This window comes from Anas platyrhynchos, chromosome 30 (genome assembly GCF_047663525.1).
Source record: "Anas platyrhynchos isolate ZD024472 breed Pekin duck chromosome 30, IASCAAS_PekinDuck_T2T, whole genome shotgun sequence".
NCBI lineage: Eukaryota > Metazoa > Chordata > Aves > Anseriformes > Anatidae > Anas > Anas platyrhynchos.
Window position 1 is genome coordinate 6,046,295 of NC_092616.1, and position 18,795 is coordinate 6,065,089.

An 18,795-nucleotide genomic window follows, 5' to 3' on the forward strand; every position below is an offset into this window, starting at 1 on the left:
TCCCCCCCCCCCCGCCCTTCCTCTTCCTCCTCTTCCTCTTCCCGCCGCCGGGTGAGTGGGGGGCAAAAAAGGGGGGGGGGGAGGGGGGTTTAAGGGGGGGGGCGCGGCTGATTGCAAGGGGTTGGGGGTAATTAAAAGGGTTTGGAGCTAATTGCACGGCGCGGCGGGAAGGGTTGGGGAGGGGGGCGCTAATTGCAAAGGGTTGCCTTAATTGCAAATGCTTGCACGATTTGCAAAGGGTTGCACTAATTGCAAGGAGTTGCATTAATTGCAAGGCCTTGCACTAATTATAAAAGGTCGCATTAATTGCAAAGGGTTGTATTAATTGCAAGGGCTTGCACTAATTGCAAAGCCTTGCACGGGTTGCAAAGAGTTGCATTAATTGCAAGGAGTTGCATTAATTGCAAAGCTTTGCACTAATTGCAAGCGATTGTATTAATTGCAAAGGGTTGTATTAATTGCAAGGCCTTGCACGGTTTGCAAAGGGTTATATTAATTGCAAAGCCTTGCACTAATTGCAAAATGTTGCACGGTTTGCAAACGGTTCTATTAATTGCAAGGGCTTGCACTAATTGCAAAGCAGTGTGCTAATTGCAAAGGCTTGCACGGGTTGCAAAGGCTTGCACGGGTTGCAAAGGGTTGTGCTAATTGCAAATGATTGTATTAATTGCAAAGGGTTGCATTAATTGCAAGGGCTTGCACTAATTATAAAGCCTTGCACAGTTTGCAAAAGATAGCATTAATTGCAAGGCCTTGCACTAATTGCAAATGATTGCATTAATTGCAAAACCTTACACAGTTTGCAAAGGGTTACACTAATTGCAAGGAGTTGCATTAATTGCAAGGCCTTGCACTAATTGCAAAGCCTTGCACGGGTTGCAAAGGGTTGTATTAATTGCAAAGGGTTTCATTAATTACAAGGCGTTGCACTAATTGCAAATGATTGTATTAATTGCAAAGGGTTGTATTAATTGCAAATGCTTGCATGGTTTGCAAAGGGTTGCACTAATTGTAAATGGTTGTATTAATTGCAAGGGATTGCACTAATTGCAAAGCATTGCACAGTTTGTAAAAGGATGCATTAATTGCAAAAGGTTGCGCAGTTTGTAAAGGGTCGTGCTAATTGCAAGGCCTTGCACTAATTGCAAAGGGTTGTATTAATTGCAAAGCCTTGCACTAATTGCAAATAATTGCATTGATTGCAAAGGGTTGCACTAATTGCAAAGCCTTGCGTGGTTTGCAAATGATTGCATTAATTGCAAGGAGTTGCATTGATTGTAAAGCTTTGCACTCATTGTCAAGGGTTGTATTAATTGCAAAGCGTTGCAATAATTGCAAAAGGTTGCACTAATTGCAAAGGGTTGCACTAATTGCAAGGAGTTGCATTAATTGCGAATGATTGCATTAATTGCAAGGCCTTGCACTAATTGCAAAGGGTTGCACTAATTATAAAGCATTGCACTAATTGCAAAGCCATGCATGGTTTGCAAAGGGTTGCATTAATTGCAAAGCAGTGTGCTAATTGCAAAGCCTTGCACGATTTGCAAAGGGTTGGATTAATTGCAAGGAGTTGCATTAATTGCAAAGCTTTGCACTAATTGCAAGTGATTGTATTAATTGCAAAGGGTTGCATTAATTGCAAGGGCTTGCACTAATTGCAAAGCAGTGTGCTAATTGTGAAGCATTGCACTAATTGCAAAGCCTTGCACGGTTTGCAAAGGGTTGCACTAATTGCAAATGATTGCATTAATTGCAAGGCCTTGCACTAATTATGAAGCCTTGCACGGTTTGCAAATGCTTGCACTAATTGCAAAACCTTGCACTAATTGCAAAGGGTTACATTAATTGCAAAGCCTTGCACTAATCGGAAAGGGTTGTGCTAATTGCAAGGGCTTGCACTAATTATGAAGCCTTGCACTAATTGCAAGGGCTTGTACTAATTGCCAAAGGTTGCACTAATTGCAAAGAGTTGCATTAATTGCAAGCCCTTGCACTAACTGCAAAGCACTGCGCTAATTAACAGGCCTTGCACTAATTGCAAAGTGTTGCACCACTAATTGCAAAGCCTGGCACTAATTACGAGCCCTTGCACTAATTGCAATTAATGCTGCTCATTGCATTAATTGCAATTCCTTACACTAATTGCAATTTGTTGCATTAATTACAATTCATTGCATTAATTACAATTGATTGCATTAATTACAATACCTTGCATTAATTACAACACCTTGCATTAATTACAACACCTTGCATTAATTACAATGCCCTTCATTAATTACAACGCCTTGCATTAATTACAATTCATTGTGTTAATTGCAATTTGTTGCACTAATTGGGATTACTCCCACAACCCATTGCAACCAGACGTAGCCTTGCAACCGCTTGTAATTACTCCTACAAACCCATTGCATCTTCATTTACCCTTACAACTTGTTGTAACTACTCCTCCAACCCCTCGCAACCACCTTTCCCCTTCCAACCCATCGCAACTACTCCCCCAACCCATTGTAACCTCTTGCAACTACTCCTACAAACCCATCACAACCACATTTACCCTTACAACTTGTTGTAACTCATCCTCCAACCCCCTGCAACCACATTTCCCCTTCCAACCCATCGCAACTACTCCCCCAACCCATTCTAACCTCTTGCAACTAATCCTACAACCCTTTGTAACCTCTTGCAACTACTCCTAGAACCCCCATTGCATCCTCATTTACCCTTGCAACCTGTTGTAACTACTCCTTCAACCCATTGTAACCTCTTGCAACTACTCCTACAAACCCATCGCATCCTCATTTACCCTTACAATTTGTTGTAACTACTCCTCCAACCCCTCGCAACCACCTTTCCCCTTCCAACCCATTGCAACTACTCCCCCAACCCATTGTAACCTCTTGCATCTACTCCTCCAACCCATTGTAACCCCTTGCAACTACTCCTCCAACCCCTTGCAACCACATTTCCCCTTACAACTACTCCTCCAACCCATTCTAACCTCTTGCAACTACTCCTAGAACCCCTCGCAACCACATTTACCCTTACAACCCGTAGCAATTATTCCTACAACCCATTGTAACCTCTTTCAACTACTCCTTCAACCTGTTGTAACCTCTTTCAACTGCTCCTACAAACCCATCGCATCCTCATTTACCCTTCCAACCTGTTGTAACTACTCCTCCAACCCCTCGCAACCCCATTTCCCCTTCCAACCCGCCGCAACCACCCCCCAACCCACCCCAACCCCACCCCACTCCTCCTCCTCCACCCCCACCACCACCCCCCGACCTCCACCACTCCTTCCCCAATTAACCACCACCTTAATTACCCCCTTACTCACCCCCCCAGGATGCCGAAGGCTCCGCGGGGGAGGCCGGCCGAGCGCTACCGCCTGAAGTACAACCGGTTGCGGCGGGCGGCGCGGGCGCTGGTCTTCGAGAACGGGGCGCTCTGCGACGAGGTGGCGAGGTTGGAGGCCAAGTTCCTCCGGGCGCGGGACGAGCGCCGCTTCCTACTCACTCGTTTACTCCAACTCCGGGCTCTGGCCGGGCCCGAGGAGGCCGGGGGCGAGGGCGGGCGGAGGGCGAGGAGGGGAGGTGGGAGGAGGGATGGGGGGAAGGGGGCGGAGGGGAGGCCGGGGGGAGGGAGGAACGGGGGGAGGCCGGGGGGGGCGAGGGATTTGGGGTCAGTGGGGGCGAGGGATTTGGGGTCGAGGGATTTGGGGTCAGTGGGGTCAAGGGATTTGGGGTCAATGGGGTCAAGGGATTTGGGGTCGAGGGATTTGGGGTCAAGGGATTTGGGGTCAAGGGATGAGTTGAGGTCAATGGGGTCAAGGGATTTGGGGTCAAGGGATTTGGGGTCAATGGGGTCAAGGGATTTGGGGTCAAGGGATTTGGGGTCAATAGGGTCAAGGGATGAGTTGAGGCCTACGGGGTCAAGGGACGACGCGAGGCCGGCGGCCTCCAGGGACACGTTGAGGCCATCGGGGTCCCGCGACGCCCCCCTCGATGACCCCCGAGACCCCGCCCGGCCCAACGGCCCCCGCGGTGCCCCCAAAATGGCGTCCGCAGCCCCGGCGGCCATCTTGAGGCCCAACGAAGAGGCCTCCAACCTCGCCGGGCCGCGGCCCCGGCGCGCCGCGGCGCCGCCGCCGTTGCCGTTGACTCTCGGCCCTTTGACCATCCAAAATTTGGGGGTCATTGGGGCCGGGGGGGCCACCAACTTGCCCCCGGGCTACCGGAGCACCCGGCTCTTCGCCAGTTTGCGGAGGCCGGCCCGGCGTTGCCTCTACACTTGCCGGATCGTGGCCGGGCCCCGGTGCGAAATCGTGGCCGAGGACGAGCCCGGGAGGGTTTTTTCGGGTGCCACGCCCGATTTTTGTCACGCTCGCCTCCTCCAGGCCTTGGAGGAGGCCGGGGGGAGGCCCCGGGGGTCTCCGCACGGCCCCGGGGCCGGCGAGGAATTTTTCGGCCTCACCCACCCCGTCGTCCGGAGGCACCTCCAGGGGGAGGCCGGGGCCTTCATCCACCCCGAGGAGGAGGAGGAGGAGGAGGAGGACGATGAGGACGATGAGGACGATGAGGATGAGGAAGAGGAGGAGGAAGAGGAAGGCGCCGCCCAAGCCTTCCCCTACGGCGACATCTTCCTCGGCAGCCCCACGGGATCCGACGACTGACCCCGGGGTCCCCCGCCCTGTTTTTTTTTGGGGGGGGGTCCCAAACTTTGGGGTGGGGCCGAACTTTGGGGTGGGGCCCGAACTTTGGGGTTCTTTTTGGGGTGGGGCATCTCCACGGGCCGCTGTCAAAATTAATACACGCGGAGGCGGAAAAACACCCAAAAAAACGGTTTTTATTGTCAACAGCACCGCGGGGGGAGGGGAGGTGACCCCAAATTTTGGGGCCACGTCCCCCCCCAACCCACCGGGTTCCTTTTGGGGTGGGGGGGGCCCCCGGCTTCCCCGCGGTCAAAATTAATACACGCGGAGGCGGAAAAACACCCAAAAAACGGGTTTTTATTGTCACCAGCACCGCGGGGGGAGGGGAGGTGACCCCAAATTTTGGGGCCACGTCCCCCCCCAACCCACCGGGTTCCTTTTGGGGTGGGGGGGGGCCCCCGGCTTCCCCGCGGTCAAAATTAATACACGCGGAGGCGGAAAAACACCCAAAAAAAGGCTTTTATTGTCACCAGCACCGCGGGGGGAGGGGAGGTGACCCCAAATTTTGGGGCCACGTCCCCCCCCCACCCACCGGGTTCCTTTTGGGGTGGGGGGGGCCCCCGGCTTCCCCGCGGTCAAAATTAATACACGCGGAGGCGGAAAAACACCCAAAAAAACGGCTTTTATTGTCACCAGCACCGCGGGGGGAGGGGAGGTGACCCCAAATTTTGGGACCACGTCCCCCCCCCACCCACCGGGTTCCTATTGGAGGTTGTGGTAGATGTTGACGACGTCGGGGTGGTCCCCGAGGGCTTGGAGGAGGCGCTCGGCCTCTTCCCGCGGCCCCTCCGGCAGCGCCACGCGGTCCCGGGGCAGGTACTCGATGGTGGCCGAGAGCGGGCGCAACCCCGAAGCCTCCAGGTGGTCCCGCACGGCCCGAAGGGACGAGGGCTCACAGATGAACTGGGGGGGGGGTCAAAAGTTGGCCAATTTGGGTTTGGGGTGGTCAAAAGTTGGCCAACAGGGGTTGGGGTGGTCAAGGGTTGGCCAATTTGGGATTGGGGGTGGCCAACAGGGGTTTGGGGTGGTCAAAAGTTGGCCAAAGATGGGGGTAGAAGGTCAAGGGTTGGTCAATTTGGGTTTGGGGTGGTCAAAAGTTGGCCAACGGGGGTTGGGGGTGGGCAAAATTTGGCCAACGGGGGTTTGGGGTGGTCAAAAGTTGGCCAACGGGGGTTGGGGGTGGTCAAGGGTTGGCCAACGGGGGTTGGGGGTGGTCAAGGGTTGGTCAACTGGGGTTGGTGGTGGGCAAAATTTGGTCAACGGGGGTTTGGGGTGGTCAAGGGTTGGCCAATTTGGGTTTGGGGTGGTCAAAAGTTGGCCAATTTGGGTTTGGGGTGGTCAAGGGTTGGCCAATGGGGGTTGGGGGTGGCCAGTGGTCATCGGGGTTGGCCAAGGGTCATGAGGGGTGGCCAATGGTCATCAGGGGTGGTCAAGGGTTGGCCAATGGTCATTGGGGATGGCCAATGGTCATCAGGGGTGGTCAAGGGTTGGCCAATGGTCATTGGGGATGGCCAACGGTCATCGGGGTTGCCCAATGGTCATCGGGGGTGGCCAATGGTCATCGGGGGTGGCCAACAGTCATCGGTGGTGGCCAAGGGTTGCCCAATGGTCATCGGGGTGGCCAATGGTTGCCCAATGGTCATCATGGGTGGCCAACGGTCATTGGAGGTGGCCAACGGTCATTGGGGTGGCCAATGGTCATCAGGGGTGGCCAATGGTCATCGGGGGTGGCCAAAAGTTGGCCAATGGTCATCATGGGTGGCCAACAGTCATCGGGGGTGGTCAAGAGTTGGCCAATGGTCATCGGGGGTGGCCAATGGTCATCGGGGGTGGCCAACGGTCATCAGGGTTGGCCAATGGTTGCCCAACGGTCATCGGGGTGGCCAATGGTTGCCCAACGGTCATCGGGGTGGCCAATGGTCATCTGGGGTGGCCAGTGGTCATCGGGGTTGCCCAATGGTCATCGGGGGTGGCCAACGGTCATTGGGGATGGCCAATGGTCATCGGGGGTGGCCAGTGGTCATCAGGGGTGGCCAATGGTCAAGGGTTGCCCAACAGTCATCGGGGTGGCCACCAGTTGCCCAACGGTCAGCGGGGTGGCCAATGGTCATCTGGGGTGGCCAGTGGTCATCGGGGTTGCCCAATGGTCATCGGGGGTGGCCAACGGTCATTGGGGATGGCCAATGGTCATCGGGGGTGGCCAGTGGTCATCAGGGGTGGCCAATGGTCAAGGGTTGCCCAACGGTCATTGGGGTGGCCAAGGGTCATCAGGGGTGGCCAATGGTTGCCCAATGGTCATTGGGGATGGCCAGTGGTCATCAGGGGTGGCCAACAGTCATCGGGGGTGGTCAAGAGTTGGCCAATGGTCATCGGGGGTGGCCAACGGTCATCGGGGGTGGCCAATGGTCATCAGGGGTGGCCAGTGGTTGCCCAATGGTCATCATGGGTGGCCAACAGTCATCAGGGGTGGTCAAGAGTTGGCCAATGGTCATCGGGGGTGGCCAATGGTCATTGGGGGTGGCCAACGGTTGCCCAATGGCCATCGGGGTGGCCAAGGGTCATCGGGGGTGGCCAGTGGTCATCAGGGTCCCCCCCCCTCAACCCGTCCCACCCCGACGCCCCCCCCTCCTTCCTCCCCCACCTTCAGCGCCGCCTCCTCCTCTTCCTCCCCTTCCTCCCCTTCCTCCTCCTCCTCCTCCTCGCAGACGTCGCGAGCTCCGGCCACCACCGCGACCTCCAGGGCGACCTCCAAGGAGACGGGGCGACCCCCCAAATCCCGGGGGGCCACGCGCACCACCCCCAGCTGCTCGAAGCCGTGCCGGGCCCCCTCGGCCATGGCGGCCCTGGGGGGGAGAAAAAAAAACAAAAAAATAAAAAAAAATCGAAAAAACAAAAAAAAATAAAAAAAAAATAAAACAAAAAAAAACGAAAAAAACAAAAAAAACAAAAACAAAAAAAAAAATAAAAAAATAAAACAAAAAAAAACGAAAAAAACCAAAAAAATCAAAAAAGTCAAAAAAATAAAATTAAAAAAAAAACTCAAAAACGGGGTTCAGCCTCCCCCCCAAAAAAACAAAAAAAAATAAAAAAACAAAAAAATAAAAAAAAAAGAAAAAAAAGAAAAAAAAAATCAAAAACGGGGTTCGGACCCCCAAAAAACCAAACAAACAAAAAAAAAAGGGATTCGGCCTCCAAAAAAAAACAAAAAATGGGGTTTGGCCCCCCCAAAAAAACAAAAAAAAAATCACAAACGGGGTTCAGCTCCCCAAAAAAACCACAAAAACTCAAAAACAGGGTTTGACCCCCAAAATAAAACAAAAAAAAAATGAAAAACGGGGTTCAGCCCCCAGAAAAATACAAAAAAAAAATCAAAAACGGGGTTCGGCCCCCAAAAAAAACAAAAAACGGGGTTCGGCCCCCCACAAAAAACCAAAAATAAAATCAAAAAGGGGGTTCGGCCCCCAAAAAAAACTCAAAAACGTGTTTTTTTCCCTAAAAAAAAAAACAAAACTGGGTTTCGCCCCCTCCCCCCCCCAAAATTTGGGCCCCCCCCCCCAAATTTTTTTGGGGCCGACTCCCCAATTTACTCACCCGTTTTGGGCGAGGAGGATTCGGATCTCGTGCTGGCTCCGCCGGGGGTTATCGGTGAGGACCTCGAGGAGCAGCGCCCACCCCCCGGCCCCCCGGGCTTCGTAGAGGACCCTGACCCCCGCCGCCGATTTCCCCTAAAAATTTTGGGGGGGGAGGAGGTTTTGGGGTCGCCCCATAACTTATGGGGCGGCCCCAAAACCCGCCCCAAAACCCGCCACCCCCCCGGGCTTCGTAGAGGATCCTCGCCCCCATTTTCTCCTAAAATTTTGGGGGTGGAGGAGGTTTTGGGGCTTCCCCTAAAAATTTTGGGGGTGGAAGAGGTTTTGGGGTTTTCCCGAAAAATTTTGGGGCAGCCCCACAACCCACCGGACCCCCGGGCTTCGTAGAGGATCCTCGCCCCCGCCACCGTTTTCTCCTAAAAATTTTGGGGTGGAGGAGGTTTTTGGGGCTTCCCCTAAAAATTTTGGGGGTGGAGAAGGTTTTGGGGCTTCCCCGAAAAATTTTGGGGGTGGAGGAGGTTTTGGGGCCACCCCACAACCTGTCCCAAAACCCGCCACCCCCGCGGGCTTCGTAGAGGACCCTCACCCCTGCCACCATTTTCTCCTAAAATTTTGGGGGTGGAGGAGGTTTTTGGGGCTTCCCCGAAAAATTTTGGGGGTGGAGGAGGTTTTGGGGTCGCCCCATAAGTTGTAGGGCGGCCCCAAAACCCGCCCCAAAACCCGCCACCCCCCCGGGCTTCGTAGAGGATCCTCGCCCCCGCCACCATTTTCTCCTAAAATTTTGGGGGTGGAGGAGGTTTTTGGGGCTGCCCCTAAAAATTTTGGGGGTGGAGGAGGTTTTGGGGCTTCCCCGAAAAATTTTGGGGGTGGAGGAGGTTTTGGGGCTTCCCCTGTAAATTTTGGGGTGGGGGAGGTTTTGGGGCTTCCCCCTAAGTTTTGGGGTGAGGGGGGGGACCCCAAAAAATTTTGGGGATGGAGGAGATTTTGGGGCTTCCCCTCAAAATTTTGGGGGTGGAGGAGGTTTTGGGGCTTCCCCGTTAAATTTTGGGGTGGGGGAGGTTGTGGGGCCTCCCCCTAAGTTTTGGGGTGAGGGGGGGGACCCCAAAAAATTTTGGGGATGGAGGAGATTTTGGGGCCTCCCCTAAATATTTTGGGGGTGGAGGAGTTTTTGGGGCTTCCCCTATAAATTTTGGGGTGGGGGAGGTTTTGGGGCCTCCCCCTAAGTTTTGGGGTGAGGGGGGGGACCCCAAAAAATTTTGGGGATGGAGGAGATTTTGGGGCTTCCCCCAAAAATTTTTGGGGGTGGAGGAGTTTTTGGGGCTTCCCCTAAAAATTTTGGGGTGGGGGAGGTTTTGGGACCTCCCCCTAAGTTTTGGGGTGAGGGGGGGGATCCCAAAAAATTTTGGGGGTGGAGGAGATTTTGGGGCTGCCCCTAAAAATTTTGGGGATGGAGGAGATTTTGGGGCTTCCCCTGTAAATTTTGGGGTGGGGGAGGTTGTGGGGCTGCCCCCTAAGTTTTGGGGTGAGGGGGGGGGATCCCAAAAAATTTTGGGGATGGAGGAGATTTTGGGGCTTCCCCTAAAAATTTTGGGGATGGAGGAGTTTTTGGGGCTTCCCTTATAAATTTTGGGGTGGGGGAGGTTTTGGGGCTTCCCCCTAAGTTTTGGGGTGAGGGGGGAGATCCCAAAAAATTTTGGGGATGGAGGAGATTTTGGGGCCTCCCCTAAAAATTTTGGGGGTGGGGGAGGTTTTGGGGCTTCCCCGAAAAATTTTGGGGTGGGGGAGGTTGTGGGGCTGCCCCATAAGTTTTGGGGTGAGGGGGGGGATCCCAAAAAATTTTGGGGATGGAGGAGATTTTGGGGCTTCCCCTAAAAATTTTGGGGGTGGAGGAGGTTTTGGGGCTTCCCCTAAAAATTTTGGGGTGGGGGAGGTTGTGGGGCTTCCCCCTAAGTTTTGGGGTGATGGGGGGGGATCCCAAAAAATTTTGGGGACCTACCGCGCCGCGGATGGCGGCCTCGATGGAGATTTTGGGCATGTTTTTGGCTCGGCATTGCTCCACCACGTTGGCCAATTGGGGGTTGAGGGCGGGGTCCGGGCCCCCCTCTGTGGGGTGGGGGGAAAAAAAAAAGGGGGGGGTTATTTGGGGTTATTTGGGGGTTTTTGGGGTTTTTTTGTTTTTTTGGGGGGTTTTTTGGTTTTTTTGGGGGTTTTTTGGTTTTTTTTTGGGGGGTGTGGGGGTGATTGATGGATCGATGGGGGATGTTAAAAGGGGGGGTTTTGGGGTGGGGGGATGGGGGGGGGTCTATGGGGTGGGGAGGTGCTGGGGGGGGGATCTGTGGGGTGGGGGGGTCCTGGGGGGGATCTATGGGGTGGGGGGGTCGTGGGGGGGATCTATGGGGTGGGGGGGTCGTGGGGGGGATCTATGGGGTGGGGGGGTCCTGGGGGGGATCTATGGGGTGGGGGGGGTCTGGGGGGGATCTATGGGGTGGGGGGGATCTATGGGGTGGGGGGGGCCTGGGGGGGATCTATGGGGTGGGGGGGATCTATGGGGTGGGGGGGGCCTGGGGGGGATCTATGGGGTGGGTGAGGTGAAAAGGGGGATCAGGGGAAGGGGATCCCGGGGATCTGGGGATCCGGGGGAGGGGGATCCAGGGGAAAAGGGGATCCGGGGGATCTAGGGAAAAAAAAAGGGATTTGGGGGAAAAGGGGATCTAGGAGAAAAGGGGGATCGGGGGAAGGGGATCCAGGGGATCTGGGGATCCGGGGGAAAAGGGGATCAGCGGAAGGGGATCCGGGGGATCTGGGGGAAAAAGGGATCTGGGGGAAGAGGATCCAGGGGGATCCAGGGGATCTGGGGGGATCCAGGGCAAAAGGGGATCCAGGGGAAAAGGGGATCAGGGGAAGGGGATCCTGGGGAAAATGGGATCTGGGGATCTGGGGGATCTGGGGATCCCGGGGAAGGGGATCCAGGGGATCTGGGGGAAAATGGGATCCGGGGATCCAGGGCAAAAGGGGATCCGGGGGATCTGGGGAAAAGGGGATCTGGGGGAAGGGGATCCGGGGATCGGGTGGGGGGATCCAGGGGATCGGGGGAAAGGGGATCCGGGGATCCAGGGAAAAGGGGATCCTGGGGATCTGGGGAAAAGGGGATCCAGGGCAAAAGGGGATCTGGGGATCCAGGGAAAAAGGGATCCGGGGGGATCTGGGGATCCGGGGGAAGGGGATCTGGGGGAAAAGGGGATCTGGGGATCTGGGAAAAGGGGATCCAGTGGATCTGGGGGAAGGGGATCCAGGGGAAAATGGGATCTGGGGATCCAGGGCAAAAGGGGATCCATGGGATCTGGGAAAAAGGGGATCTGGGGGAAGGGGATCCAGGGCAAAAGGGGATCTGGGGATCCGGGGGAAGAGGATTCCGGGAAAAAAGGGATCCAGGGGAAAATGGGATCCAGGGAATCTGGGGATCCAGGGCAAAAGGGGATCCAGGAGATCTGGGGGAAGGGGATCCAGGGGAAAATAGGATCTGGGGGAAAAGGGATCCAGGGCAAAATGGGATCCTGGGGATCGGGGGATCCAGGGGAAGGGGATCCAGGGCAAAATGGGATCTGGGGATCTGGGGGATCCAGGGGATCTGGTGGAAAAGGGATCGGGGGACAAAGGATCCAGGGGAAAAGGGGATCTTGGGATCCGGGGGAAAGGGGGATCCAGGGGATCTGGGGAAAAATTGGATCTGGGGATCTGGGGGAAGGGGATCCAGGGGATCTGGGGGATCCTGGGGATCCAGGGGAAAAGGGATCCAGATGGAAAGAGGGATCGGGGGAAGGGGATCCGGGGGATCCAGGGGATCTGGTGGAAGGGGATCCAGGGGAAAATGGGATCTGGGGATCCAGGGCAAAAGGGGATCCTGGGGATCTGGGGATCTGGGGGAAGGGGATCCAGGGAAAAGGGATCCAGGGTAAAAAGGGATCTTGGGATCCAGGGGAAAGGGGGATCCAGGGGATCTGGGGATCGGGGGGGATCCAGGGCAAAAGGGGATCCGGGGGATCTGGGGAAAAGGGGATCTGGGGGAAGGGGATCCGGGGATCGGGTGGGGGGATCCAGGGGATCGGGGGAAAGGGGATCCGGGGATCCAGGGAAAAGGGGATCCAGGGGATCCGGGGCAAAATGGGATCTGGGGGAATCTGGGGGGAGGGGATCCAGGGGATCTGGGGGATCCTGGGGATCCAGGGGAAAATGGGATCTGGGGATCCAGGGAAAAAGGGATCTGGGGGGATCTGGGGATCCGGGGGAAGGGGATCTGGGGGAAGAGGGGATCTGGGGGAAAAGGGATCCAGGGCAAAAGGGGATCTGGGGATCTGGGGAAAATGGGATCTGGGGATCTGGGGGATCTGGGGATCCCGGGGAAGGGGATCCAGGGGATCTGGGGATCCAGGGAAAAGGGATCCAGAGGAAAATGGGATCTGGGGGAAAAAGGGAAAAGGGGATCTGGGGGAAAAGGGATCCAGGGCAAAAGGGGATCCTGGGGATCGGGGGATCCAGGGGAAGGGGATCCAGGGCAAAATGGGATCTGGGGATCCGGGGGAAAGGGGGATCCAGGGGATCTGGGGGATCTGGGGAAAGGGGATCCAGGGAATCTGGGGATCCAGGGGAAAGGGATCCAGGGCAAAATGGGATCTGGGGGAAAAGGGGGATCAGGGGAAAAGGAGGGATCAGGGGAAGGGGATCCGGGGGATCCAGGGGAAGGGGATCCTAAGGGATCTGGGGAAAAAGGGGATTTAGGGGAAGGGGATCCAGAGGAAAAGGGATCCAGGGGAAGGGGATCTGGGGGAAAATGGGATCCTGGGGATCCGGGGGAAGGGGATCCAGGGGATCTGGGGGATCTGGGGATCTGGGGGAAGGGGATCCAGGGCAAAAGGGGATCTGGGGGAAAAGTGGGTAAAGGGGAAAAGGAGGGATCAGGGGAAGGGGATCTGGGGATCCAGGGGATCCGGGGGATCCAGGGGATCTGGTGGAAGGGGATCCAGGGGAAAATGGGATCTGGGGATCCAGGGCAAAAGGGGATCCTGGGGATCTGGGGGATCTGGGGATCTGGGGGAAGGGGATCCAGGGAAAAGGGATCCAGGGTAAAAAGGGATCTTGGGATCCAGGGGAAAGGGGGATCCAGGGGATCTGGGGGATCTGGGGAAAATGGGATCTGGGGATCCAGGGGAAAATGGGATCTGGGGATCTGGGGAAAAAATGGGATCTGGGGATCCGGGGGAAGGGGATCCAGGGGATCTGGTGGAAAAGGGATCGGGGGAAAAAGGATCCAGGGGAAAAAGGGATCCAGGGGAAAAGGGATCCAGGGGAAAAGGGCATCTGGGGGAAGGGGATCTGGGGATCGGGTGGGGGGATCCAGGGGATCGGGGGGATCCTGGGGATCCAGAGGAAGGGGATCGGGGTCAAAAGGGGATCCTGGGGATCTGGGGGAAAATGGGATCCGGGGATCCGGGGAAAAGGGGATCCAGGGGATCCGGGGCAAAATGGGATCTGGGAGAATCTGGGGGGATCGGGGGGGATCTGGGGGGATCGGGGGGGATCCACCCACCGCGGGCGGCCGTGCGCAGGAGGAGGCCGAGGCGCTGGAAGAGGCGGCCGCGGGCGGCGTCGCGCGGCCCCTTGACGTTGCGCACCTTGGACCAGCGGTTGTGGCCGGCCCCCCGCCGCGACCCCAAAAACCACCCCAAAGGGCGAAGCCACCGGGACCACCGGGGACAACGCCACAGGGGCACCGGCGACGCCATCGCTGGGGGGGGGACACGGGGTAGGGGGGGGACACGGGGACACGGGGGGGGAAATGGGGTGAGGGCGGGGGATTTTGGGGGTTGGGGTGGGATTTGGGGACGCTGACCCCATAGGACCCCATAACTTGGGGCCACCACCCCATAGGACCCCCATTGTCCCAATGTCACCCCCCCATGGGGACACCATGACCCCAAGTGACCCCACCCCAAAAAACCCATAGGTCCTGGTGTCACCACCCCATGGGGACCCCATAACTTGGGGCCACCACCCCATAGGACCCCATGACCCCAAATGACCCCACCCCATGGTGACCCCATAACTTGGGGCCACCACCCCATAAGACCCCCATATCCCAATGTCACCCCCCCACGGGGACCCCATGACCCCAAGTGACCCCACCCCATGGGGACCCCATAACCCGGTGTCACCCCCCCATGGTGACCCCATATCCCAATGTCACCCCCCCATGGTGACCCCATGACCCCAAGTGACCCCACCCCAAAAAAAACCCATAGGTCCCGGTGCCACCTCCCCATGGGGACCCCATAACTTGGGACCACCACCCCATAGTGACCCCATGACCCCAAATGACCCCACCCCATGGGGACGCCATAACCCGGTGTCACCCCCCCCAGTGACCCCATGACCCCAAGTGACCCCACCCCAAAAAACCCATAGGTCCTGGTGTCACCCCCCCATGGTGACCCCATAACTTGGGGCCACCACCTCATAGTGACCCCATGACCCCAAATGACCCCACCCCATGGGGACCCCATAACCCGGTGCCACCACCCCATAGGACCCCATGTCCCGGTGTCACCCCCCCATGGTGACCCCAAGACCCCAAGTGACCCCACCCCAAAAAACCCATAGGTCCTGGTGTCACCACCCCATGGTGACCCCATAACTTGGTGTCCCCACCCTATGGTGACCCCATATCCCAATGTCACCACCCCACGGGGACCCCATGACCCCAAATGACCCCACCCCAAAAAAGCCCATAGGTCCTGGTGTCACCCCCCCATGGTGACCCCATAACTTGGGGCCACCCCCTCCATGGTGACCCCATAACCCCAAATGACCCCACCCCATGGTGACCCCATAGATCTTGGTGTCACCACCCCATAGGACCCCCATATCCCAATGTCACCCCCCCATGGTGACCCCATAACCCCAAGTGACCCCACCCCAAAAAACCCATAGGTCCTGGTGTCACCTCCCCATGGTGACCCCATACCCAAATGTCACCCCCCGACGGGGACCCCATGACCCCAAATGACCCCACCCCAAAAAACCCATAGGTCCCGGTGTCACCCCCCCATGGTGACCCCATAACTTGGGACCACCACCCCATGATGACCCCATAACCCGGTGTCACCACCCCATGGGGACCCCATGTCCCAATGTCACCCCCCCATGGTGACCCCATGACCCCAAGTGACCCCACCCCATGGGGACCCCATACCCAAATGTCATCACCCTATTGTGACCCCATGACCCGGTGCCACCACCCCATAGTGACCCCATGACCCCAAGTGACCCTACCCCAAAAAACCCATAGGTCCTGGTGTCACCCCCCCATGGTGACCCCATGACCCCAAGTGACCCCACCCCATGATGACCCCATAACCCGGTGTCACCCCCCCATGGGGACCCCATGACCCCAAGTGACCCCACCCCAAAAAACCAATAGGTCCTGGTGTCACCTCCCCATGGTGACCCCATAACCCGGTGCCACCACCCCATAAGACCCCCATGTCCCAATGTCACCCCCCATGGGGACCCCATAACCCCAAATGACCCCACCCCATGGGGACCCCATACCCAAATGTCACCCCCCCATGGGGACCCCATAACCCGGTGCCACCACCCCATAGTGACCCCATAACCCCAAGTGACCCCACCCCATGGTGACCCCATAACTTGGGGCCACCACCCCATAGGACCCCCATATCCCAATGTCACCCCCCCACGGGGACCCCAAGACCCCAAGTGACCCCACCCCATGGGGACCCCATAACTTGGGGCCACCACCCCATAAGACCCCCGTGTCCCAATGTCACCCCCCCATGGGGACCCCATACCCAAATGTCACCTCCCTGTGGTGACCCCATAACCCGGTGTCACCCCCCCCAGTGACCCCATAACCCCAAGTGACCCCACCCCATGGGGACCCCATAACTTGGGGCCACCACCCCATAAGACCCCCATGTCCCGATGTCACCCCCCCATGGTGACCCCAAGACCCCAAGTGACCCCACCCCAAAAAACCCATGGGTCCTGGTGTCACCACCCCATGGTGACCCCATAACCCAGTGTCACCCCCCCACGGTGACCCCATAACTTGGGACCACCACCCCATAGTGACCCCATAACCCCAAGTGACCCCACCCCATGGGGACCCCATAACCCGGTGTCACCACCCCATAGGACCCCCACGTCCCAATGTCACCCCCCCCATAGTGACCCCATAACCCCAAGTGACCCCACCCCATGGGGACCCCATAACCCGGTGTCACCCCCCCACGGTGACCCCATGACCCCAAGTGACCCCACCCCAAAAAACCCATAGGTCCTGGTGTCCCCACCCCATGGTGACCCCATAACTTGGGGCCACCACCCCATAGTGACCCCATAACCCCAAGTGACCCCACCCCATGATGACCCCATAACTTGGTGTCCCCACCCCATGGTGACCCCATATCCCAATGTCACCCCCCCATGGGGACCCCATAACCCCAAGTGACCCCACCCCAAAAAACCCATAGGTCCCGGTGCCACCCCCCCATGGTGACCCCATAACTTGGTGTCCCCACCATATGGTGACCCCATATCCCAAATGTCACCCCCCCATGGTGACCCCAAGACCCCAAATGACCCCACCCCATGGGGACCCCATAACTTGGGGCCACCACCCCATAAGACCCCCATGTCCCAATTTCACCCCCCCATGGTGACCCCATGACCCCAAGTGACCCCACCCCAAAAAAACCATAGGTCCTGGTGCCACCCCCCCATGGTGACCCCATAACTTGGGGCCACCACCCCATAGTGACCCCATGACCCCAAGTGACCCCCCCACGTGACCTCTGACCCCCAGGTGACCCCTGACCCCAATGTGACCCCATAACCCCACTACCACCCCATAGGACCCCCATATCCCAGTGCCACCCCCCCATGACCCCACGTGACCCCACCCCCACGTGACCTCTGACCCCCACGTGACCCCACGTGACCCCACGTGACACCTGACCCCCACGTGACCCCATAACCCCACTACCACCCCCCATGGGGACCCCATAACCCCCCCCATGTCCCCCCCCACGTGACCTCTGACCCCCACGTGACCCCCACGTGACCCCTTGACCCCCCCATGACCCCACCCCCCCTACTGGGACCCCATATCCCAACCCCCCCCCAACCCTGTCCCCATGACCCCAAGTGACCCCACCCACGTGACCCCTCCCCCCACGTGACCCCCTGACCCCACGTGACCCCCCCTTGCCCCCTCCCCCCCCCCCCTTTTCTCACCCCCGTCCGGCGCCGGCGCCGGCCCCGGCCCCTCCCCCACCCCCCTTCCAGAGCCGCGGGGGCTGATGGGAAAAGGGGGCGGGAGGGCGGAAGTGACGTCAGGGGGCGGCTTCTAGGCCCCGCCCACCGCGCGGCGTCACTTCCTGGGGGGAGGGGAGGGGGAAAAGGGAGGGGAACGGGGGGTTGGGGGGGACTGGGAGGGACTGGGAGGGGACTGGGAGAGACTGGGAGGGGACTGGGAAGGACTGGGAGGGGATTGGAGGGACGGGGAGGGGACTGGGAGGGACTGGGAGGGGACTGGGAGGGACTGGGCAGGGACTGGGAGCACTGGGAGGGGACTGGAACCAGTATAGGAGGGGATTGGAGGGACTGGGAGGGAGAGGGTTGGACTGGGAGGGACTGGGAGGGGACTGGGAGTACTGGGAGGGACTGGGAGGTAACTGGGAGGTAACTGGGAGGGACTGGAACCAGTATAGGAGGGGATTGGAGGGACTGGGAGGGAGAGGGTTGGACTGGGAGGGACTGGGAGGGGACTGGGAAGGACTGGGAGGGGACTGGGAGGGGATTGGAGGGACTGGGAGGGGACTGGGACCAGTATAGGAGGGGACTGGGAGTATTGGGAGGGACTGGGAGGGACTGGGAAGGGATTGGAGGGGACTGGGAAGGACTGGGAGGGGACTGGGAGGGACTGGGCGGGGACTGGGAGGCACTGGGACCAGTATAGGAGGGGACTGGGGGGCACTGGGATGAACTGGGAGGGGACTGGGAGGGGACTGGGCGGAGCCAGTGGCCTACTGGGAGGGCACTGGGAGCACTGGGAGGCCCTGAGGCCTCCCCCCCGTCTCCTAGCAACGGGAGGCCCCGCCCCTAGCAACGGAGGCCACGCCCCTTAGCAACGATTGGCCAATCCCCCGTCTCCTAGCAACGCTTGGCCCCGCCCCCTAGCAATGATTGGCCAAAGGCCCCGTCTCCTAGCAACGCCTGGCCCCGCCCCCTCGTCTCCTAGCAACGCCCATCACGTGACCCCCGCCAGCCCCCTCCGTCTCCTAGCAACGCGCGGCCCCTCCCCTCCCCTAGCAACGCGAGGCCCCGCCCCCTAGCAACGCCCGGCCACGCCCCCTCGTCTCCTAGCAACGCCCGTTACGTGACCCCCGCCAACCCCTCCGTCTCCTAGCAACG

General features: G+C 58.2%; 2 protein-coding genes across 3 annotated transcripts; one reads left to right on the forward strand and one right to left on the reverse strand.

Annotated features, from left to right (window-relative positions):
- Window positions 1-4: 4 nt before the first annotated feature.
- Window positions 5-4,832, forward strand: TBRG1 (transforming growth factor beta regulator 1). Its single transcript, XM_072029525.1, has 3 exons — window positions 5-51; window positions 3,349-3,855; window positions 3,931-4,832. Exons 2-3 carry the CDS (start codon window positions 3,350-3,352, stop codon window positions 4,673-4,675), a joined length of 1,251 nt encoding a protein of 416 aa, XP_071885626.1. The 5' UTR covers window positions 5-51; window position 3,349; the 3' UTR covers window positions 4,676-4,832.
- A 485-nt stretch (window positions 4,833-5,317) lies between these two features.
- On the reverse strand, window positions 5,318-17,756 carry TACO1 (translational activator of cytochrome c oxidase I). 2 transcript variants are annotated; one of them, XM_072029543.1, is made up of 6 exons: window positions 17,617-17,756; window positions 13,889-14,086; window positions 10,301-10,407; window positions 8,306-8,439; window positions 7,356-7,557; window positions 5,318-5,617 (listed from the first exon to the last, which is right to left on the reverse strand). In XM_072029543.1, exons 2-6 carry the CDS (start codon window positions 14,082-14,084, stop codon window positions 5,417-5,419), a joined length of 840 nt encoding a protein of 279 aa, XP_071885644.1. In that variant the 5' UTR covers window positions 14,085-14,086; window positions 17,617-17,756; the 3' UTR covers window positions 5,318-5,416. The 2 variants fall into 2 exon arrangements, with proteins under 2 accessions (XP_071885644.1, XP_071885645.1); XM_072029544.1 differs by lacking the exon at window positions 7,356-7,557.
- Between the last annotated feature and the right edge of the window lie 1,039 nt (window positions 17,757-18,795).

What these genes read in the sequence shown, in the direction of transcription:
- TACO1 (XM_072029543.1), bottom strand. Translation starts at nt 14,084, where the DNA reads ATGGCGTCGCCGGTGCCCCTGTGGCGTTGTCCCCGGTGGTCCCGGTGG. An exon ending in AGGCCGCCATCCGCGGCGCG is followed by an intron (nt 8,440 to 10,300) that starts GTAGGTCCCCAA and finishes CAAAATTTTTAG; the next exon opens with GGGAAATCGGCGGCGGGGGT. An exon ending in AGGAGGAGGCGGCGCTGAAG is followed by an intron (nt 5,618 to 7,355) that starts GTGGGGGAGGAA and finishes CCCCCCCCCCAG; the next exon opens with TTCATCTGTGAGCCCTCGTC.
- TBRG1 (XM_072029525.1), top strand. Translation starts at nt 3,350, where the DNA reads ATGCCGAAGGCTCCGCGGGGGAGGCCGGCCGAGCGCTACCGCCTGAAG. An exon ending in GATTTGGGGTCAAGGGATTT is followed by an intron (nt 3,856 to 3,930) that starts GGGGTCAATGGG and finishes GTTGAGGCCTAC; the next exon opens with GGGGTCAAGGGACGACGCGA.